The 23,316-nt window shown below is 33.9% G+C and overlaps 1 protein-coding gene across 1 annotated transcript; it reads right to left on the reverse strand.

Moving 5' to 3' along the window:
* Positions 1-6,652: 6,652 nt before the first annotated feature.
* On the reverse strand, positions 6,653-12,871 carry LOC146733998 (uncharacterized). Its single transcript, XM_085508462.1, has 11 exons — positions 12,828-12,871; positions 11,618-11,714; positions 11,339-11,537; positions 11,133-11,259; positions 10,919-10,988; positions 9,748-9,964; positions 8,823-9,078; positions 8,527-8,594; positions 8,071-8,332; positions 7,515-7,590; positions 6,653-6,846 (listed from the first exon to the last, which is right to left on the reverse strand). The coding sequence occupies exons 2-10, from the start codon at positions 11,681-11,683 to the stop codon at positions 7,518-7,520; spliced, it is 1,338 nt and encodes a 445-aa protein (XP_085364588.1). The 5' UTR covers positions 11,684-11,714; positions 12,828-12,871; the 3' UTR covers positions 6,653-6,846; positions 7,515-7,517.
* Positions 12,872-23,316: the final 10,445 nt, after the last annotated feature.

Raw genomic sequence — 23,316 nt, forward strand, 5'->3', positions numbered from 1 at the left:
TTTCTTTTTCTAAGTAAAAAAAGATCACGTACCCTCAAAACTCCTGCAGCGGTGAGGTGTTTTAAAAGTAACGGTTCATTTCGCACTGGATTCAGCAAGAATGTCGGTAAGATTTGACTTATTAAAAATACGCGTCTTGTCAAGTGACTTCTAACAAAATTTCAAGTCTAAATAAAATGCAGGATGATAAAGAAATTCAGTTTCGAGTTTAGTACATAGCAAGTGTTTTCCATATGATAAATTACAATCTACAATTTAAAACAAGGATGCCAAGTGGGTGACAATTCGCCCACCATTTTCTATGGCGAATACGCCTACACCCTATGTCGGTCTTGCAAAACAGGTCTACAAAGAATGGAGTGAGAAAACAATATTAAAGTAAGGGGATACACTATAAAAGCGATAAACTAACTGTGGTGAAAGCACATTGTTTATTAAAAGAGCACACTGTGTGTAGGAGCAAATGTGCCCAACACTTATTTTATTTTTAACTTTTTGCTTTACTTCAGTCCAGTTTGTGTTCATAAATGTTATGATGTTATCCAATACACTTAATGCCCAAGTTCGTCTTTCTGCTAGTTTATTAAAGCCCTATTTTCGGGTGATGAATATTCTTACATCATTAGCGTACTGATAAACAAATCATTTGTGTGTTCTGATAACATACAAATGTTGTTTTATTTCTTTATTTCGGTATTTATGACATTTGAAATCTAGGCTCTGTGCTTGAAAGGTTTGAGTTGATGCATGGCGTCATCACCATGGCAAACACACAGACTTCACATGAGGGCGTAGCAACACTTCCATACGCCTTGACAAGAATTACATCTTCAATCACATGCATAGTTGAATGCTAATGAAATACACGATGACGCACAATCTATTTCAAACCACCCTCTCATGTGCATCAAACTGTCTAAAGGCAAGACGCAAAATATGTGAATTTCATTACATAATTCAGAGCCTAGTGGCAAATTCAATGTGGCACTTTCAAACAATGGGTGTATAGACAATGATGATATAATCATCGTTTCACCTTATCGGGTGTATCAGGAAAAAAAGTCGACGCTGTTATGCCTTGCACAGCACGGAAACAGAGGTAATGCCATTCATATTTTTCAAACTTGAGAAAGTAAATGGACACAAAAAAGCTATAGCTCATATTCAATGGGAAAATGGCAGTCTAACTGATGACTTTTCACGAGATAAGTAGTATCACTCGTAAATTGTATGCATCTCTTTATACACTGACGAAAGTGCACAAAATACTATTACTGAGGGTAACCAAATCTTGAAACCATTTCTTTTGAAGAAGTTACTAAACAATTAAAGTTCTTGTCAGTGGGCGCCGCATACACATATTCTATCCATGACACGTTAGCAAGAAAAATACCCAACGCCCTATTCGTGTCTCAACCTTGGTTGCCGGTCACCTTGCCACATCTAGAAAACCAAACAGCTCCCAAAAAGCCCAAATAACCCAGTTAAACAATACAAATACTTACCAATGACTGTATATAAGAAAAACAACCTGAGAACCCCGTCAGCAGATATGCTTAGCAACTTTTGCAGTGATGATGAAGTACTATAATACTGACACTGACAGGATGACAATTCATTTGTGTGGTGGGGTGACATAATAACGAACCAACACCTGGAAACTGTCAAACCACGTTTTAGCAGATCGTAGAATTGTGACAAATGAAATGTTTCCTTCCAGTCCTGTTCTCTAAATACACACTCAAATATTTCAGGCCAGTTCAGTTCCACTTAATACCCATAAGTGAGCTTTTAATGTTTTCCCAGCTGTCAACCCACAGTCCCTTTGATTTCTTGAAAGTAAATTTTGGAATTGGATGTGCTCTCATAAATGTTCAACCGTTCTGGCAGATTATTAAAGAACTGTTTAATGAATATATCTATATCCTCAACATTCGCTGCCAGTTTGCTCAGTTTCCCCAGTTTCCCGTCTGATTTTATTGATTAACATTAACAAGAATTCCTGACGAATGCCTTGATAATAGATGATGTGAGGGCGCAATTCGCTCTGACTCTGAATAGAATTGGCATTTGTTATGTATAAAGAATATAATTGTGCCCAAAAAAACAAATGCACGTAATGTCTTAAACAAGAAAGTGTGATTGATTCTGTCAAAGGCTTTTTCCTGGTCAAAAGCTAAAATATCAAAGAGAGTATTTGTGATGTTACAGTAATTGACAGCCTCGCGCAATAGATTGATTGTTTCGTCAATATACTGGGATACTGCAGTCTTATTCAAGATTAATGATTGAACCAATAACTGAACGCAAAATAAGTGTGTTCGTGAAGATCTAAATAATCATTACACAGGAAGCTAACCACAAGTTTTTAAGACAAGTGATTTCCCCATTTTTATTTCGTTTTGTAAAGCGGTGTATAACAGTTTTGCGTGATATCACGTATCTCTCAAGGGTAGTCAATGTGACTGCCACTTTTCCGCCTAATGTGAGCTATATATGTGTTTTATTTTTTGTTCCGTTTCTCAAGTTTGACAAAAAAATGAATTGGGAACATTCCACTCATTTAAATATTTGTGACGGGCTTGAATAGCAGTTCCTCCGTTTTCGTGCTGTTTGAGGCGTGAAAGAGTAGCGTTTTTCCTGATAAGTACAAGGCTACATTTTATTGATTAAGGCTCGCTTGTTGTCTTTATTCACTTGTTTAAAATGGCATTAAATTACACTATTCCTTGGACAACACTTTGATATCATGTTTACAAATGTTCCATCATGTTTGCAAATTTTTGAGAGCATCACGTTGGGTTTGCCACTGGGACCATAATTCAGTAATGATATTTACATATTCCGCGTCTTGAAGAACATTAATATTCAAACACCATACTGGTCAGTTTGATGCGCGCTAGAAAGTTGTCTTGAATTGATAGCTTATTTGAATAGCGTTCAAACGATTGTGCATGTGTTTATAGATGTAAAAATCCCTTAAGGCATATGAGAGTGCTATCACGCCCCTGTTGTGAAAGGGTCGTCGTGGTGAGGGGACTCTGGCTAGCGTGTAGACGACTCATACACGTTGCGATACATTAATTCACTACAGATAGTGCAGCTTTATTCATCTAAACCTTCAGTTGAGGTAACGCCATGTTGCCCCTTCTCTTCTTATTCTCTCTCTATTTATTCTCTCATCTTGTCTAACAAAATCTTAAAAAATCTGCCATAAAACTCTAAGGCGTGACAAAGTAAACATTCCATCAGCCAATCGCAGTAGTCAGTGGCACGATCACGTGATTACCAGGGATGTGTCTCACGGTTAAAGCCTTGCGAAGTTGCCAATATTAAATACAATTTGTAAACAAACTATAACATTCCTGTAGTATGTGTTTAAAATGCCTACCCTAAACATGCAAGTTGTTGATTTCAAACAATACTGAACGGCGTGTGAACCAAATGTGCGTACGTGGTGTCATTACGATAATCCGCACCCATGTGAAGTTTGTGTTTTTTGCCATGTTGATGTCGCCATGGATCAATCAATTTAAACATTTCAATTACAAAGCTTAGAGCATGGGACGTGTGCATGTCTGGCTCTCTATCGCCATTACGATCAATGCCAGGTGCAAGTGTCCAATTAAAATCACCACCAATAACAGGATCATCATTAATTTTGTTGAGATGGCGTTTTAGTTGCTGTAAACATTGGGCACACTCGTGTCTGCCGATGGCACAATACACATTAAAGAGTTAATTTCAACATGTACATGCAGCACATGACCAGACTTGTCAGTGACTGATATAGTATTTGATGGAGGGGTATGTACCATATCTTCAATATTTTAGTATTAATGTTTTCGATGTTAGCCTTGACTTTCACCCAGTACATTTAGTTTTTCCCGACAATTTAGTACGTGCACATTTATTTTATAGTTGGCATTTCTTCTCTATCACTCTTTCTTCACTCATTTTAAACCTTCTCCTCTTGGTTTTTTGTGTTTTCAGTTTCCATTTATTAAATATTACTGTTCTATGTTCCTATATGTAAAGCATATTCCCCTAACATTTTTATGCGTGTGTAAATGACAATTAGATTACTTGGATTCAGTAGAACTTTGCAACCTTTTGGTTCTTCCACTCAGTTTTTACCCCACGATGGGGTGATATGATCGCTCCCCTTTCAATTGTATGCATCTAAGTTCCGCGTACATCACATTTTCATAGTTGCCATTTTTTATTAGTGTATCAAAAAATGCGCTTCGAGATCATCAATATTCATGATATCTGGCTTTCGCAGATGGATATCCACCTACCTCGACCACTATTGTTCACAGCATTATTTGTTGGCGGCTATATTCAGCTTTTGGAAATTACAGGCAAATTCGTTTCACTCTGATTTCGAGGATGGGACGGCCATTCTTTCATTTCTTTCTGATACTTTACGTAGGGTATGTGTGTTGGTGTTATATAACTGTTTCAGATCAATTTATTCACTAAAAATCATTCTATCCACCTACATCATTTGATGATCTCCTTTAAAGTTGTATCGTCTCATACCGCCATCATGTGTTTGATTTTAGCTAATGGGCCTGTTTATCCGCATATTCTCTCTAACGCCGTGTTTGAGGGCGTACGTTTATTAGAGTACTACTGTATGAATTTTTGTTTACTGCCAAGTACCGGTGATCTATGGATTTGGTTAACTTTTAACTTTTACAAAACTGAGAAATTTGAAAATAGAAAGTCTGGAGGTAAAGAAACAACTGACACTGATTTATTTACTTTGAATATAAACATTACTCTACTGGTCATCATTCTATCATACTTCACGATAAAAAAAAAATATTTTAAAATCATAAACCTCCCACACCTTGACAGCAATATTCCTATCTCTCCAGCCTATTGTGTGTACATTCTACAGTTGACATGTTAAGTGGAGCCTGCAGCTCATGTGTACCCCTTCAGCAATGTCGTCGCATTAATTTATTACAATACCGTTTCTGTACTGTAACTCAAAAAGTTGTATGGCAGATACAACGATATTGTGGGAAAATACCTTTGCCACAAATGATTGCTGATGTTCGAAAAAAGTGTCTGGGTAGGAAGTGATACCATAAACTGTTGTTGGTTTATTTATTTCGAAACAAGTTTATATATGTAAATGGTTTCGTTAATTTAATTGTAATCATATTGATAGAGAATCACGTACATGTTGCTTTCGCAGAATTGTTGTCGAGCAATGAATCGTCAACAGCAATCGTGTTATTGGCGTATAGTCTACCTAATGGTAAATGCATATCAGTTCCCGTTTGGACGTAGTCAAACAATTTTATGAACTTATAGAACGACCTTTGTGTGTGTCTTAGCCGTGCCTGGACCGATTACATTCAAACTTCACATGTACATATTATACATGTGCACACCGATTTGTTTCATGATCTGATTCAAGATGGCCGACGGCCGGCCATTTTTGTGATACAAAATAATCAAAATCAAGCATTTCTGGCATTCCGCAACCGGATCTCTGCTGTCTACAGTTGGATTTTGTTCAACCTTGTACATACATTAAACAGTATTGAACCCTGATGCACGTCATTTAAAATGACCAACTGATTTCAAATAGCCAACTGGCGGCCATTTTGTTCTAGTGCCATATTTCTGACATGCTTTGACTGATCATGTTCAAATTTAATATTCATTATACATCCTGTCATCGATATAGAGATGTATTTAAAAAGCTTTTCCAGTCAATATCTCTCAATATGGGCAAGTACTCGTTTGACGATCAGACACAAAATTAATCATCAGCTTCTGGATCTATATCTGACATGTTTGTGTTCCAACTATATTATTATAATTGTGTCATGTATGGCTTGTTTTCATAAATATACTGCAGTAAGTATCTGCAAGACTTGCCTTTGAGAGACACGGCGTAGAAACTGTGTGATAAATCAATGGCTTATAGTTATTGGTGGATAATATATAACGTACGCCTAAGTAATTAGTAGAACTGTAAGCAATTTTATAAGGAGAGCGTGGAATTTTAAAGCTGGAAGTGTTCTCTGACAAGTAATCAAGTGGTTTACATGATACCTTCCCAGTGTAAGTGTAGTTTGTGTTTTGTACACACTACGTCCTACTTGTAACACAATTGTCACCGATCGGTTTTGTGATGCATATTGCAGTGTCGGTATGTGGTGCCTGCCACAACAGAGCAGGATGCGCTTGTCACCTCTTGATTGACGAATCTCTCCCTGAATTGGCTATGTTGTACCGTTTTCTTTCGCAATCGTAAAGTTGCCTGTGGATTCTGATGTTGTCGGAGTTTGCTTATCGACATTTAATTATTGGCATCCCATTTTTTCATACAGAACAATAAAGACAACAAATTTGCTTAATCCCACAGCTCGGTCTTGATATTCAGAATACTATGACTTTTAGCAAGTTTATTTTAAGTGTCGCATTTGTCGCACCGCATCGTTGTGGGTCACATAAGAAGTATCAATTATGTGTCAACATAATTCGAACGCATAATAGACTGTAGGTCTTTAATACTGTGGTACAATACTGCACTACAATTGCTCCTTTGTGAAGTTTCAAACAATTAGAATTATCATACACCGAAAATGCATGCCATCACACTATCACGATAAAAGACTCAATATTTATGCTTTAGATTATTTATTGTCCTGCAATTCAACAAGTTTTATAGCATGCAATAACAATAATAATAAACTAAATTTCCATTAGACATGCAACTAAACTACACGTACGATTTATTTACGAGCCATGCGATTGCAGTAATATAATTCGCGGAGTGATTTCATGAATGAGGTACCCTTCATTTCCGTCGATTTCCTGCAATAAGAGAATTAATAATTAAGACTTTGATTTAAAGATGTGTTTACCATCCACGAAAAAGTTGCGTTGAAGACATGCAACAATACTCGTTAGATAGAAAATGAAAAAAAAAAGTGATTTTCAGTTTACGTACAAAAACAAATGGTTTAAAACTTAATGAATAATTGCATTGGTTCATAAAACGACAAATCGGATGTTTGCTACAATATCAGGCCATTATGCATCCAATAGAGTTATATTTTAGTTATATAATATATAATTATCTACTTTCAGTATCAAACAAGAATATTTTTTTTTTCAAATTGCATTAAACAAATTACAGCAATACAATATTAGACTACAATTAATCAAAAGTAAAATAGTGTCTATCTCGAAGATGTCATTATCATTATCATTATGCTCAATTGTTTCATGTGCATATTTTTTTCCCACTATACATGCTATATGTCCGAGGAAACTATTTAGCTGCCAGATAGTGGCGCCCCAATGATGGCTGGTAGCTCTACAGTTAAAAATATTCATTTAACAAGATGCCCAGCAGAAATACATTATACAGTCAATATCAAGAATTTTAGTTAATTTTATAACAAATGTGGGCGCGAGAAAAGAGAAGATGTATTTAGACCTCACATCAAAATGAATTATTTAGTTTGCATGATACGTACCGCTTAAGCAGAACACAAATACTTTTGAGCATAGTCGCATGTAGTGTCGTCTAATTTCCATGTATTGTTATAATACCTGTATATAAGGACAGAAGAGATTTTTTAATTTGATGAAATTGTTTGCATTTGTAAGCACGATGCTAATAAATTTGCAACTGAAGGTAAAATGCAATTGTGTCAAAATGTGTTTATAATTATGAGGAGATTTTTGTTCAAATCCAATGAAATTATTGATATAACAATCATATTGATATAACAAATATCATTTTTTCACGATATGTCACCAGGCTTAGTTTTAAAATATTTTTGTCGTAGAATACATTTGTAAGTTATACTAAAAATGCTATTTTAATACCATTTTGTCAAGCAAATTTTCTTTTTATCCTAAAATGTCACAAATGTAAACATAATGACAATAGTTTATTTTTTATTTTTGAGGAACGTCTTACTTTAAAACTGTGCTAAAACATGTAATTAGACTTTCTGTATTTCCCATAGTACACTATCAACAATAACAAAAACAACATAATACATAGTATATATTATATGCACTCACCACAAATGGAGACAGGAGCCACTTCCATTGGGCTCATTTGGTTGAAACAATTCTGAATTAACCGATATTGTTGAACCACCAGTGAAGGTAATGGTATTGCCTGATATGCTCCCATCCACCCAGAAACTTCTATTCTCTCCATTTGTTTTAATTACGAGCTGTGCACGTTCTAAATCGTTCTGGTCAACAATTTGGAATAGAGATCCAGAATCACACTGAGCATTAGCCGGAAGCGCTGTACTAGAACTAGGACGCGGTAAATCTGTTGAATATACGACCATTACAACATTATTAATAAGACATCACTCATACATGGAATATTTTCAGAACACGTGAATGTGTTGCCGTATAAATGTAAATGTAGAACTTGAGTATTCATTGACCTTGTGTAAACATTTTGCGGAAAACTATAATATATATATATATATATATATATATACATAACGATCACTGTACCTGCACATAGATACTTCTGATTGTAGTCGCACGTCGTATCATCCAATTTCCAGTCATTGTTGTACCACCTGTAAATATGATTGTATTTGATCGCTTTATAACGGCAATATGTACTCAAAATGACCTTCGTACTACATGACAAGTTGTTCAGATAGCTATTTTATGATAATTAAATTACTCTGCAATGTATATCGTCATTCTGACAGTGTTTAAATAAACATCAAACTGTTTTAACATACAAAGCAAATACGGAATAAAATGTAATAATGAAAACAGGCCTTGTATTTTGTACTCACCACAAATGGAGACATTGCCCACTTCCATTTGGTTCATTACTGTGAAACAAAGACGAATCTACTGACATTGTTGAACCATCACTGAATGTAATTGTACTGCCTGAAATCGTGCCATCAACCCAGAAGCTTCTATTTTCTCCATTCTGTTGTAGTGCATGTCTTGCCCTATTCAAACTAGCTTGACTATTAACTTTATATGGAGATTTACATTGATTAGCCGCCGGATACACTGCTTCTGTGCTTGCTTTTGGCAGAGCTGAAAAATTTGTTATCAACAACAATTTTATAACGTAATACATTGATACAAAACGAGCTCGAATAGCTAAAAAAAACAGTGAAAAAACTAAATTATAACTGGGTATCACCAGAAATTAAAAACCCACAACTGTATTAATTAATGGAATAAAAAAAATACAAAATACATACATACATACCTGGGCAGTCATAAATTATATTGGCTAAAAAAATATCAGCGTTACTCAAATAATCACGCTCGCCCATTTTGTCTTGGTCAGCTGGGTTATTCGCTGTTATTGTATCCTGGCCATTCGTGCTGAAATACTGAATTTATTTTGACTTGTAAATATCACACAGTGCATGTATCAGGGGATATTTAGTGTGTAACTGCGCGGTAGCCCTTTGAACGCCATAATTATTGTCAGAAAAATATGTTATATTTAATTGACAATTTTAAACAAAATGGACATAATTTTATATGAGCTACAAGTCTTCATCATATGTTTGGAAATATTATAAAAAAACGTATGTAGGTTTGAAATTTGTGAATGGTGACTGAAGTTGACTTTAGCACTCGGTGTGCTGATGTGTTGATATACAAGCTTCAAACGTAAAGATCTATTGCATAAGACCTAACGTATTTTGAGTGATCACATATGGCGAATACAGTTAATGTTTCAATATTTACAATATAGTCCTACCTTAGCACCATAATGCATAAGCGATCCAATGTCGTATGGCACGTTGTACATATTAACATCCGCAGAGGTATATTTGTTGAAATTGTGACCCATACCCGACTCGATGTTTTCCCAGTGAATTGTAACGTAATCATCTCGGTCCGTGCGACTTTGTTCATGCCAGAATCCTATTGCATGACCAATTTCGTGAGCAATAGTTCCCCTCTGTTTCATGAAGCAACATAAAAAACTAGTTAAGATACGTGAACAATAACATAATTAGATTAAAATTACTTTGTATGGACACTTGTTAGTATCTGCATAATCAATTACTGATATGTGAACGATAATTGGTGAATGTGGTGTGACTTGAGAATATATTGCATTATATATATTTTTCAAATATAATTGTGCGACTCTTATTATGTATGTATTGCTTTGTTTTTGTTTCGTGGGAATTAGTCCTAAATCATGGACAACAGCGTTAAATAACTTAATGAAATATGAAATAAATAAAAAAAATACGGGATGTTTTTTGTCATAGTGAACTTGTGTAACGTAAATTCTTATATAGAAGGAATATTGGCAAACGATGGCAGCAATGACAACAATATATAATAGTAAACCACAATGCTTAGCTCATTTAGTAGAGAGATTATGCATTTTCACTACTCGTTGGTCTTAAAATCTTTTGAATCACGGGTGTTACTGCTCAAAACAATCCCATTTTAAATAGGAAAAAAAATTTACTAAGCAATTGCATTATGTAGTTTCAGAAAAAAAACTTAAAACTCATAGCATATCGGTCCTTTAATCACAATACACTACCGATTAGAAACGTGATCGGTGGGAAAATTTGAATTTCATTGGGAATACCTTATAAGGTAGAGATTACGTGCTATCGGGAACGTATTGTATTATACAAATATAAATACCTCTTGTAATTTAAAAATGCTGTTTTTAATAATTAACTATAATAATAGGATTATTTAACTTGATTTAACCAATGTGAAACTTTGTACATAGAAATGTGTTGTCTGTTATGCCCGATTCAGCATTTCCCATTTCTATGTGAATATTGACTATTCCTTGAAATATTAATATTATTGAACTGATATAATACAACACTTATCACAAGTGTACAAAAAACAAGAATACTTAAATACAAACGTCACTCACATATTCACAACCATATCCGATAGAAATATCTTGAACACCCCAACCAGTGAGACCAACGTAAGACCAGCATCTATGAAGGTAACATATACAGAAATGTATCACTAATAATATAAACCTTCACACAACAACGCCAGCTATGGTAACGGTACAGACGTTAACTAATATGCTCAAAGACTGTTACTAATTGAGTGTTTAAAATTGTTAGTAACCTTACCCATCATCTTTTTTAAAGTTAATTCTATCAGAATGCCCCGCGCCCGAGTTATACGGTGGGAATCTAATACAAGTGTTGCTCTCCCAGTAGGTCATCGCTTGTTTTATTACGACAGCATCAGATTGACCTGCAATAATATAGATACATGTTGTGTACTGCAAACTTGATACATGAAAGCACAAACTATCAAACAGACATATACTTACTTGTTGATGATATCACATATGCCACAATAGCATTATTCCAACGCTTTGAAAGGCTAGTTATAGCTTTTCTTGCACCGACCCCACTTGCTTCAGCGGCTATTATTGCTTCAATGTCGGTTTCTTGCTCAGAAGTTAACTTTATATCAGACTCAAATGTATCAGGACTTTCCGTTTCTTCCGGTGGTTCGGGAGGAGGTGCCTGTTAAAAAATAAAATCAGAAATCTGACAACTTAAAATACTAAGTTTTGATTTACCCCAATATGTTAATTATCACTTACTGCGTTGATGCAATGTACAAACATCGCCACCATAACAAATATACATATTGATTGAATATGAAGCATAGTAACCAATTCTTCAGAACGGTAACCAAGTCTGTAAAACCAAATATTAAAATCGTTACTAATGACACAATGAAACCACTAGGCACACTTATGTTGTTGTTGTTTTCTGAATATGCCATGATTTCTGAAATAATTATGTGCGTGTATACATTACTTAAGTGGTTGTGTTTTTATCACTCCTAGTTTTCTGCTTTCAGTCAGCCATGTTAAATTATAATTATTATAAAAAAAAAATACTTCAAAGAACTGAAGACCAAAAATTTTGCAATAACATTTATGAGATACAAAACACAAATTTCTTCATTTTTGTTATTTAATATGCAGCGACAATAATCACTAATTAAATATGAACTACTGTAGACAAACGGGAATTTCGTATATCCTACATTTGTTAGGTAGTCCTGTGAATGCCCATTAAAAAACATTTTCTTTGAAGCTGAATCGCAATAGGCTAATAAATGACATGAAATGTACAGTTCCCATGGGATCAGTGCTATTCGTAGTTTTAATTCTACATACAGGTAGGGTTACAATCACTGAAATGCACATATCGTTGGGTGTTTTTTCAGGGGATATTGACTACACGCTGAATAGTGATGGTATGATCGAATTTAATTCAATACATTGTATAGTCAGAATGATGATAAAAAACATGTATTCATTTTTTTTAACCTCGTGTTTGACAAAAAATAGATAACAAACTCCAAAAAGTAGATAATTAAAATAAGGTGGTTTCCAAGTCATCAACACTAGCAGTTCTGATGAAACACCACGAAAGAAGAGACAACTACAAATGCCGAAATGAATACACGCGTGCGAACATAGGTGCCAAGCATCTATACAAATAGTAGAGCGCCATAGCAGTGTATTCAAGATAAACTGGGCATAGATGCATAATTTGACCAAGAAGCCGCACAAATGGTAATCGGTAAAATATCAAAGCAGTTTGTTTTACGTTATGGAAGAAGTAGGAGTATATGATTTCGCTAAAAAAAATTAAAAAAAGGGATGCGAAAAGGACATTTTTTTAATTATCAATAATTTGGTGCATGTCTGAAGACACGTTATTATGGGTTATAAAATAGATATGCTGAAAACAATTCATCGTTATCACAGAAATTACGATAACAATTATCATACTCACGTACTGTAGATACTGCAGAAGATACACACGCAATCGGTAGTGTCAGAATGAATTGAAACTGAGAGAACGGTGTGTTTATATGCGGTTGAATTGGCCAAGAATTTACATATTTCTGACGTAGTTTTTAAATCCTGTATAACACACCCACATACTGTTTCCAGAACATTCTGTGTTAGAAAATGTAATTAAAATATCGAAACTATTTTTTAAATTTTTTAGGTTGATTTTCGTTACAGAGGTAACACTATTTAGTAAAAAATTATTGATTTTTTCTATTGTACCTTCAACTTTCATGTTCATTCTGCTTACAGTGTTTTTCTTGAGTTATACTAGTTAAATTGGAAGTACATGTTGTAACCTGCGTGATACACCTTCTATGAACCTTTTGTAAGCATGTTCAGATGTATTTTGTTTCACTTCAAACATATTAGCTTTCTCAAAACAAGTAGTTCATCCACTGACAATAAATTAACAAAGCGTTTGACTTCAGAATGCCGACTACTTTGTCTGGGTCGTGAAGTGAAGTTATTTGATCAAGTAATCTACAATGCAGATTCCTTTTCTGGAAATTTTAAGCTATTTTACTAATTTTATTTTTTTTCGAATTTAACCATATCGTCTGTATTTTTTCTGTATTTATTACAATCCAATTTCGTGTATCCAATTTTAACGTCGGGAAAGAGAAACAATATTCGATGAATGGAATTATGTATGGTATCAAGAGAATTGCTTGTTTTATTTGGAAATAGTCAGATATGATTGTCTTTGTTCTGTACTTTAGAAAATAATATTTTTCTATGATTCTGGTATAGCAAAATTTTTTAGTTGAGATATATTCATTATTTTTTCATCCTTGTTGTGTGTGGTTTTTACGTTTCAGTGTTAAAATTCTAAACTGCTTAAAATATGTTATTTTGCATAAATTATTTATAATATGTTAACTCGGGTGTAAATGTTATTAGGCCGATTTGACATTTGTTTTACCTTTCCCGCTTATGTCGATTTCGTTTGACAATGAATAAAACACATATAAATCACTAGAAAAAATCACGAGAACAAATTTGTTTTCGTTTGAAACCTCTGACCGTTCCCACAACGACATAGAGAACGAATAGCACCTACAAATTATTAAATAACACAACAACATAATTGAAACATAATGTTCAATCTGAGGCACATGTAACAAAATGGCAGATAAGTAGTGCTTTGACTTAAAAGTCGTAATTTTGCCGTTAACTGTGCGTCATGAAGTGAATACATGATACATATCAAATGATCCTATTTTTTCGATTAATTACTTTAGTTCTGGTATTACTCGGATATTTCTAACAGTTTATTATTTTCGAATTTAACCACTTCTTTACAATCAAATTCCGGAGTATTCAGAAAAAAGAAAACAATACATTATTTTCAGCCCAATTAAAATAATCCCATGTTTCCACCCGTGACTCTATTGTCAACATTTTGTTTGCAGATAGTAAAACAAAACACTCTAACCACGGAAATACATTACATTACATTACTACACAATTTACGTTAGCTTCGCAATTTTTCTAGTGTTATGACATGGTATTTCAAACATTGAAAACACGCCATGGGCAGATGTAATTATTTGCATGTTGTGGGAATTGGACGTGCGGGTCCTACATTTCAGTGTTAAAATTCTAATCTGCTTAAAATCGGTTATTTTGCACAAATTATTCATGAAATTTTAACATGAGCGAAAAATGGCATGACCGTATTTTTACCTCTCTGGTCATGTCGTCTGTTTTACAAATTGCTGTATGGCAATCTGATGTGAATTGATATAAAACACTCGTAGAATAATAATTGAGAACAAGAATGAGTTATGTACGGCATATACGAATCATAAACAATTTCTCTCACTGGAATATCACAGATTGTATGAAGTATCCATACAAGTTCAGGATGCCTTTATTGTCAACTATAATATTGAAATTATTAGTATTCGAAAATCGCTGACAGGAACATGTAATTTACCCATAATTTTAAGACACATGTAAATCGGGTTACTGATAGAGAGTCATTAAAATATTGGATTGATGATGGATAAAACGTCAATAATGCATCTGAACATTGATTGAAGGATACAGAAAACGTCGACTCTAAATTCTAAGTCAAGATTCTCCTAACATTCTGCTATGTGTGAACAAAACAAATTAACCCAGTTGTAACATTTCTATTTGCTTGTTTACAAACATTGTGTCTGTATTGTTTTATAGTTAAACGGTCTTTGCTTCACACTGTTAACATTTCGTGAGCTGTCACAAGTAGAACATCCTAAAAGATTGTTTATACACGATTTACATATTTTACAAGCCTGTACATGAATAATGATTGCATAATTGTGCAATAAACTAGATGCCAGAATGTTCCATATATTAATAACATGTTAGAAACAAGAATCAGTGTTTTTTGTGGAGTTATAATCACTTTAATGAATGCTTATACAAATTAGATATACACTTAACTTAGGTTTCACAGTTGTAGACGGAAGATGAAACCCTAAAAAACTTTATTTTGTAAAGTATTATTTTGTTGGTGTATTGTTCAACAACAAAAGATTGTGATAACGTGTTTTGTTTTATTATACCAATGTGTCCACTTTCAATGAACACAAATTCAATGAGCTTATTAAGTCTCACGAACAGAAAATCAAGGTGTAGATAATGGCCATTTCATAACAAAAACAATTATTGATGTCACAGAACTTCGATATTTTTGCATGTTATATTTATGGTAGAGCTAAAAATGTTAACAATGTCCAAGTGGTTTTTGTTTCAACATGTTTGTGTTCTTGTACTTTACTGCGTGAATAAATTAATACTTCAACATTTATATGCGATTCACTTCTGAGTTGTCGAAGTATATACCTTTGTAAAGTAATTATTCATGGGCGAGTCAGTTTGATTAAGCAGTAAATACAGTGAGTATTACTTCCACATAGATACTACATCAACAAGACCTTACCTAATAAAACAGTATTGGTTAGTGGGTAGTTCTTCTACATGGATATTACTTCATCCAGCCATTTTATAATAATACTGTATTTGTTAGTGAGTAGTTATTCTACTGGAATAATAGACCAATAAGACATTTCATGAAAATACAGTATTTCGTATTCAGTAGTTTTTCCACATGGATATTACATAAATCAGCCTTTTCATAATAATACAGTATTTGTTAGTAAGAAGTTTTTTTTCCACGTGAATATTATATCAAACAGCTCGTTTAAAATAATACAGTATTTGGTACTTTGTATTTTTTCCACGTAAATATTGTATCTAAAGGCCATGATATTACAGAATTGGTTTTTAGTTTGTTCATTACACCAACAACCCCTTTCCACTTATTATAACTCCATTCATGTATGTATACAGGGTTTGATTGACCACAACAAAAAACGCATTATTATTTTGAGTACGCTTTTAAACATCTAACATGCTGACTTGCATTATCTTGATGTGACGAATAGATAAAAATAGGTATGGTTCCAAGGTAATACCAATTGTTTACTATATAACAATTAAAAACAATTCATATAGGTTTTTTTAAATCAGAAGCCTACTCATGAATGCAAATACCCAGGATTTATTTTTTTTCCCCAAAAATGTACTTCCGGATATTATAAGGAAATTAAAAATTCGAGAAAATGATGGTTGTATTTTAGTGGATATATGCCGTTTTGACAGTATTATAACGCTTCTACCATAGGTTCCTATGGCAGAGATATTTTGCCTTATCTCAAACTGTAGCCTGAAATAATCATATATCTCTAATGATGGGGTACTTATTGTTGTCCAAAATTATTTTAAAATGTGAATTTTAAATAGTATCAAAAATTGCATATTTTCTTTAATAAAATTGCGATTTTTGAAAAAATATTGGACAAGTTTCTTAAAAGACGTCACTGTAACACACAAAATAATATTTATTTTTTCCATGGGGCAATAACTTCATGATTTTACATAATAGACCAATGAAAAATGTTTTGCGATTTATTACCAACTTTCTGACGAATAATGTTCTTAATACAAAGTACAAGTATTTTTGGTAAAACCTGTAATGTTATTCACAAGAGTAACACAATAAATGTTTTCATTATATATTAATTTCTGGAACATTATGCAAATTTACAGATAATACTGTTCTCTCACTGCAATTTCTCAATTTATTTTTGTATTCCGTGCCTGTGTGTGACATTCATAAACTAACTGCTTTGTTGTGCACCATAATTTGCATAGTCGTTACTCATAATAGAATTACTTCCCGTCAAATACGCTAAATTTACTCTAGGAAGTCTTTTTTCTGCTACCAATTGTGCGTTGTGCTAGATACAGATTCAAACTGATCTATTACTCAGCAATGAAACCTGCTAAGGTGTCTAAATCACATGAGCTTACCTAGTCCACGTGACTTTTGAAGATGCCTTCTTTCCGTTACCAAATTTCTGAAATATTATGCAAATTTACAGATAATACTGTGTTCGTAATTATTTTTTGTTTCTGCGCATGTGCATGTTTACGGGTTCTACTTGTAAGTGTTATATTTGCAATCTTCTCAAGATATTATCAATTGCTCTAATTAATTTGCATAATCGTCACCTATCATATAATTTTACAACAAAGTGTCTTTTCACACTTTGCGGTCCGGAAATATATTCTGCCAAATACGTTAAATTTTCTCCAGAGATGTCTTGTTTCCGCTACAAAATTTCTAAAATATTATGCAAATTTACAGATAACAGTGTCTTCGTAATTTATTTTATTTCTGTACATGTGTACGGATTATACTTCAAGTGTACATTTGCAATCTACTTAAGATATTATCAATTGCGCAAATTAATTTGCATAATCGTCACCTATCATGTAATTTGACCATAAGCAGTGTTTTCACACTTACGCTCAGGAAATATCTTCTGCCAAATCCGCTAAATTTTGTATAGACATGCCTTCTGTCTGATACTAAATTTCTGAAATATTATGCAAATTTACAGATTACACTGTCTTCGTAATTTATTTTTGTTTCTGAGCCTGTGTACGGGTTATATTTTAAGTGTTACAGTTGCAATCTTCTTAAGATATTATCAATTGCACAAAATAATTTGCATAATCTTCACCTATCATGTAATTTGACCATAAGCAGTGTTTTCACACTTACGGTCAGGAAATATCTTCTGCCAAAGACGCTACATTTCCTATAGAGATGCCTTTTGTCCGCTACCAAATTTCTGAAATGTTATGCAAATTTACAGATAACACTGTGTTCGTAATTATTTTTTGTTTCTGTGCCTACGTACGGGTTCTACTTGTCAGTGTTACATTTGCAATCTACTTAAGATATTATCAATTGCGCAAATTAATTTGCATAATCGTCACCCCTCATATAATTTTACAATAAAGTGTCTTTTCACACTTTGCGGTCCGGAAATATATTCTGCCAAATACGTTAAATTTTCTCCAGAGATGTCTTGTTTCCGCTACAAAATTTCTAAAATATTATGCAAATTTACAGATAACAGTGTCTTCGTAATTTATTTTATTTCTGTACATGTGTACGGGTTATACTTCAAGTGTTACATTTGCAATCTACTTAAGATATTATCAATTGCACAAATTAATTTACATAGTCGTCACCTATCATGTAATTTGACAATAAGCAGTGTTTTCACACTTACGGTCAGGAAATATCTTCTGCCAAATATACTACATTTCCTATATAGATGCCTTTTGTCCGCTACCAAATTTCTGAAATGTTATGCAAATTTACAGATAATACTGTGTTCGTAATTATTTTTTTTTCTGTGCCTACGTACGGGTTCTACTTGTCAGTGTTACATTTGCAATCTACTTAAGATATTATCAATTGCACAAATTAATTTACATAGTCGTCACCTATCATGTAATTTGACAATATACAATGTTTTCACACGTACCGTCAGGAAATATCTTCTGCCACATACACAACATTTTCTCTAGAGATGTCTTGTTTCCGCTACCAAATTTCTGAAATAGTATGCAAAATTACAGATAACACTGTCTTCGTAATTTATTTTTATTTCAGTGCATTTGTATGGGTTCTACTTGACATTGTATAGGTTTTATCTGTCGCTCAGAAAATATCGTCTACCAAGTATTCTAAATTAAGAGATTCCTTGTTTCCGCTGAATTACAAATTACGCAGTCTTCGTAATTTGTTTTTGTTTCTGTGCCTGTGTGCCAGTTCTGCTTTTCAGTATTACATTCGTCTTAAGATAATATCAACTTAATTGCGCAAAATAATTTGAATAATCGTCTCCTGTCTTTTAATTTTACACTATACTGTCTTTTCACTCTTACGCTCAGGCAATTTCGTCGGCCAAATACACTAAAGTTCCCCCAAAGAGAGGTCTTGTTTCCGCTATCCAATATCCTCACCGTTTATCACTTCTTAATAATTGATTAGGTAATTGTTGAAATATTCTGTCTGTGAGCGTGGAGAGTTCGTTACGTGCTATACTTCGTTGATTGTTTACACAAAGTAGAAGAGAGCGTCATTGAATAGTAACTACGATGTGTGATTTATGATGATGGGCTAGTATACAAATAAAAGAACCACCAACTTTTTAAGGTAGATGCTTAATCATAACTTTTAAAAAAGTTGGTTATAGATCACATAACAATGTTTAGTGTTTTATTGTGTAATATCACAGGAACGTATGATAAAACCGGTATAATACGGACAAAATGGCCGTTATTCGATAAAATACAATCATCATTATCTCAACTCAATATTCTTATTGCATAATGATCAAATTATGGAGTTATGAATCACATGTTACGGTTACATACAGTGTGATCCACGTAGTATTCACCTGAATTTTGAATGGAAGTGCCCCACACCAATTGAAATCTGTGCCAAAAATGATCGAGGTTGAAATCATTTTCCGCCAAATCAATTGCCTAAATTTTGCTAAAATAGTAGTAAATCTGAAAATTTATGTTTTGAATTTCTTGGTAATTAAACAATATTTGAGTAAAGTGTTTTAATTACACATCTGCATTCTTAAGAAAAGATAGCTAAATGTAAAAAGAGTGGAATATTTCATTTAGTAATTTAAGCCAAATAATTAGACAAAAGATAAGTTGGTCTGGATATTGTCTGTTAATATTAACAACAAGACGAATCACAGAAACGTAAAAGATACTACTGAACAATAGCAGCGTGATTCAAGTTAACTAATGGATTTGTAATTTTTCATTTTCCAAAGAACAGAGAGTGTCATTTGAAGTCCCAATATATTCAAAACTCTCCTCTCTTTAACAAGTTTGAAGCACTGGTATTAAGATTTAATTCTGCTAGTGATTTTCAATGGACTCATAAAAGAACATCCATCCAGTTTATTCCGTCGGGAGAAATTCATATCAACTTTTGCGAGGACAACAAAAATACTCTGACACTGACGTGAATTCATGGTGAGGTGGCAAAATAAGGAATCACCAAGGAAACAGTCAAACCAGGTTGTAAAAGATCACTGGAAATGCGGGAAATAAAGCGACAGATGACATCAACCGCCGGACATTCAATAAAAATGTGAATGAAATAAGTGGAAAGTTTTCAAGCACGATTTTTCCCAACAAAAAAACCCAACAGTAGTGTATTCTCCATGCATTGAACGCTATTGCAAGTCTCCCTCACGTGTTGTGATGGTGACAATATAACACCCTTTGAAGGTGGGTTTAATATCTGAAGACAAGGCCAGTAGCTCACGCCACACAGTGTCAAGTTTGCCAAGATGACTTGTTTTATTCATAACCGCTATGATGTATTTGTAAATATCGTCCTCTTTGAGTTTGTATAGTGGAAAGTTCGGCTCATCTGAGAAATGTAACTGGAAACAAAAAAAACAACAGTAGTGTATTCTCCATGCATTGAACGATATTGCAAGTCTCCCTCACGTGTTATGATGGTGACAATATAACACCCTTTGAAGTTGGGTTTAATATCTGAAGATAAGGCCAGTAGCTCACGCCACACAGTGTCAAGTTTGCCAAGATGACAAGTTCTGTTCATAACCGCTATGATGTATTTGTAAATAGCGTCCTTTTTGAGTTTGTATAGTGGAAAATTTGAGAAATGTAACTGGAAACTGAGGTGACTTGATTTACTAAGTTGTCTTTTAATATTGTATTTATTGTTGCTTTCTATTTACTAGAAAAAAAAGCATATTGTATGTACAACATTCAAACGACAGTCAATTATGCGGCTATAGTGTGTGTTGACTTTATTAAAAAAAAATACGCTAGGAGCCAGGTTTCTTTTTCTAAGTAAAAAAAGATCACGTACCCTCAAAACTCCTGCAGCGGTGAGGTGTTTTAAAAGTAACGGTTCATTTCGCACTGGATTCAGCAAGAATGTCGGTAAGATTTGACTTATTAAAAATACGCGTCTTGTCAAGTGACTTCTAACAAAATTTCAAGTCTAAATAAAATGCAGGAAGATAAAGAAATTCAGTTTCGAGTTTAGTACATAGCAAGTGTTTTCCATATGATAAATTACAATCTATAATTTAAAACAAGGATGCCAAGTGGGTGACAATTCGCCCACCATTTTCTATGGGCGAATACGCCTACACCCTATGTCGGTCTTGCAAAACAGGTCTACAAAGAATGGAGTGAGAAAACAATATTAAAGTAAGGGGATACACTATAAAAGCGATAAACTAACTGTGGTGAAAGCACATTGTTTATTACAAGAGCACACTGTGTGTAGGAGCAAATGTGCCCAACACTTATTTTATTTTTAACTTTTTGCTTTACTTCAGTCCAGTTTGTGTTCATAAATGTTATGATGTTATCCAATACACTTAATGCCCAAGTTCGTCTTTCTGCTAGTTTATTAAAGCCCTGTTTTCGGGTGATGAATATTCTTACATCATCAGCGTACTGATAAACAAATCATTTGTGTGTTCTGATAACATACAAATGTTGTTTTATTTCCTTATTTCGGTATTTATGACATTTGAAATCTAGGCTCTGTGCTTGAAAGGTTTGAGTTGATGCATGGCGTCATCACCATGGCAAACACACAGACTTCACATGAGGGCGTAGCAACACTTCCATACGCCTTGACAAGAATTACATCTTCAATCACATGCATAGTTGAATGCTAATGAAATACACGATGACGCACAATCTATTTCAAACCACCCTCTCATGTGCATCAAACTGTCTAAAGGCAAGACGCAAAATATGTGAATTTCATTACAGAATTCAGAGCCTAGTGGCAAATTCAATGTGGCACTTTCAAACAAAGTCAAAAAAAAAAGTCGACGCTCTTATGCCTTGCACAGCACGGAAACAGAGGTAATGCCATTCATATTTTTCAAACTTGAGAAAGTAAATGGACACAAAAAAGCTATAGCTCATATTCAATTGGAAAATGGCAGTCTAACTGATGACTTTTCACGAGATAAGTAGTATCACTCGTAAATTGTATGCATCTCTTTATACACTGACGAAAGTGCACAAAATACTATTACTGAGGGTAACCAAATCTTGAAATCATTTCTTTTGAAGAAGTTACTAAACAATTAAAGTTCTTGTCAGTGGGCGCCGCATACACATATTCTATTCATGACACGTTAGCAAGAAAATACCCAACGCCCTATTCGTGTCTCAACCTTGGTTGCCGTTCACCGTGCCACATCTAGAAAACCAAACAGCTCCCAAAAAGCCCAAATAACCCAGTTAAACAATACAAATACTTACAAATGACTGTATATAAGAAAAACAACCTGAGAACCCCGTCAGCAGATATGCTTAGCAACTTTTGCAGTGATGATGACAAAAAGTACTATAATACTGACACTGACAGGATGACAATTCATTTGTGTGGTGGGGTGACATAATAACGAACCACCACCTGGAAACTGTCAAACCACGTTTTAGCAGATCGTAGAATTGTGACAAATGAAATGTTTCCTTCCAGTCCTGTTCTCTAAATACACACTCAAATATTTCAGGCCAGTTCAGTTCCACGTAATACCCATAAGTGAGCTTTTAATGTTTTCCCAGCTGTCAACCCACAGTCCCTTTGATTTCTTGAAAGTAAATTTTGGAATTGGATGTGCTCTCATAAATGTTCAACCGTTCTGGCAGATTATTAAAGAACTGTTTAATGAATATATCTATATCCTCAACATTCGCTGCCAGTTTGCTCAGTTTCCCCAGTTTCCCGTCTGATTTTATTGAGTAACGGCCCTATTGCATTAACAAGAATTCCTGACGAATGCCTTGATAATAGATGATGTGAGGGCGCAATTCGCTCTGACTCTGAATATAATTGGCATTTGTTATGTATAAAGAATATAATTGTGCCCAAAAAACAAATGCACGTAATGTCTTAAACAAGAAAGTGTGATTGATTCTGTCAAAGGCTTTTTCCTGGTCAAAAGCTAAAATATCCAAGAGAGTATTTGTGATGTTAC

Source organism: Saccoglossus kowalevskii, chromosome 15 (genome assembly GCF_978046115.1).
Source record: "Saccoglossus kowalevskii chromosome 15, keSacKowa6.1, whole genome shotgun sequence".
Classification (NCBI taxonomy): domain Eukaryota; kingdom Metazoa; phylum Hemichordata; class Enteropneusta; family Harrimaniidae; genus Saccoglossus; species Saccoglossus kowalevskii.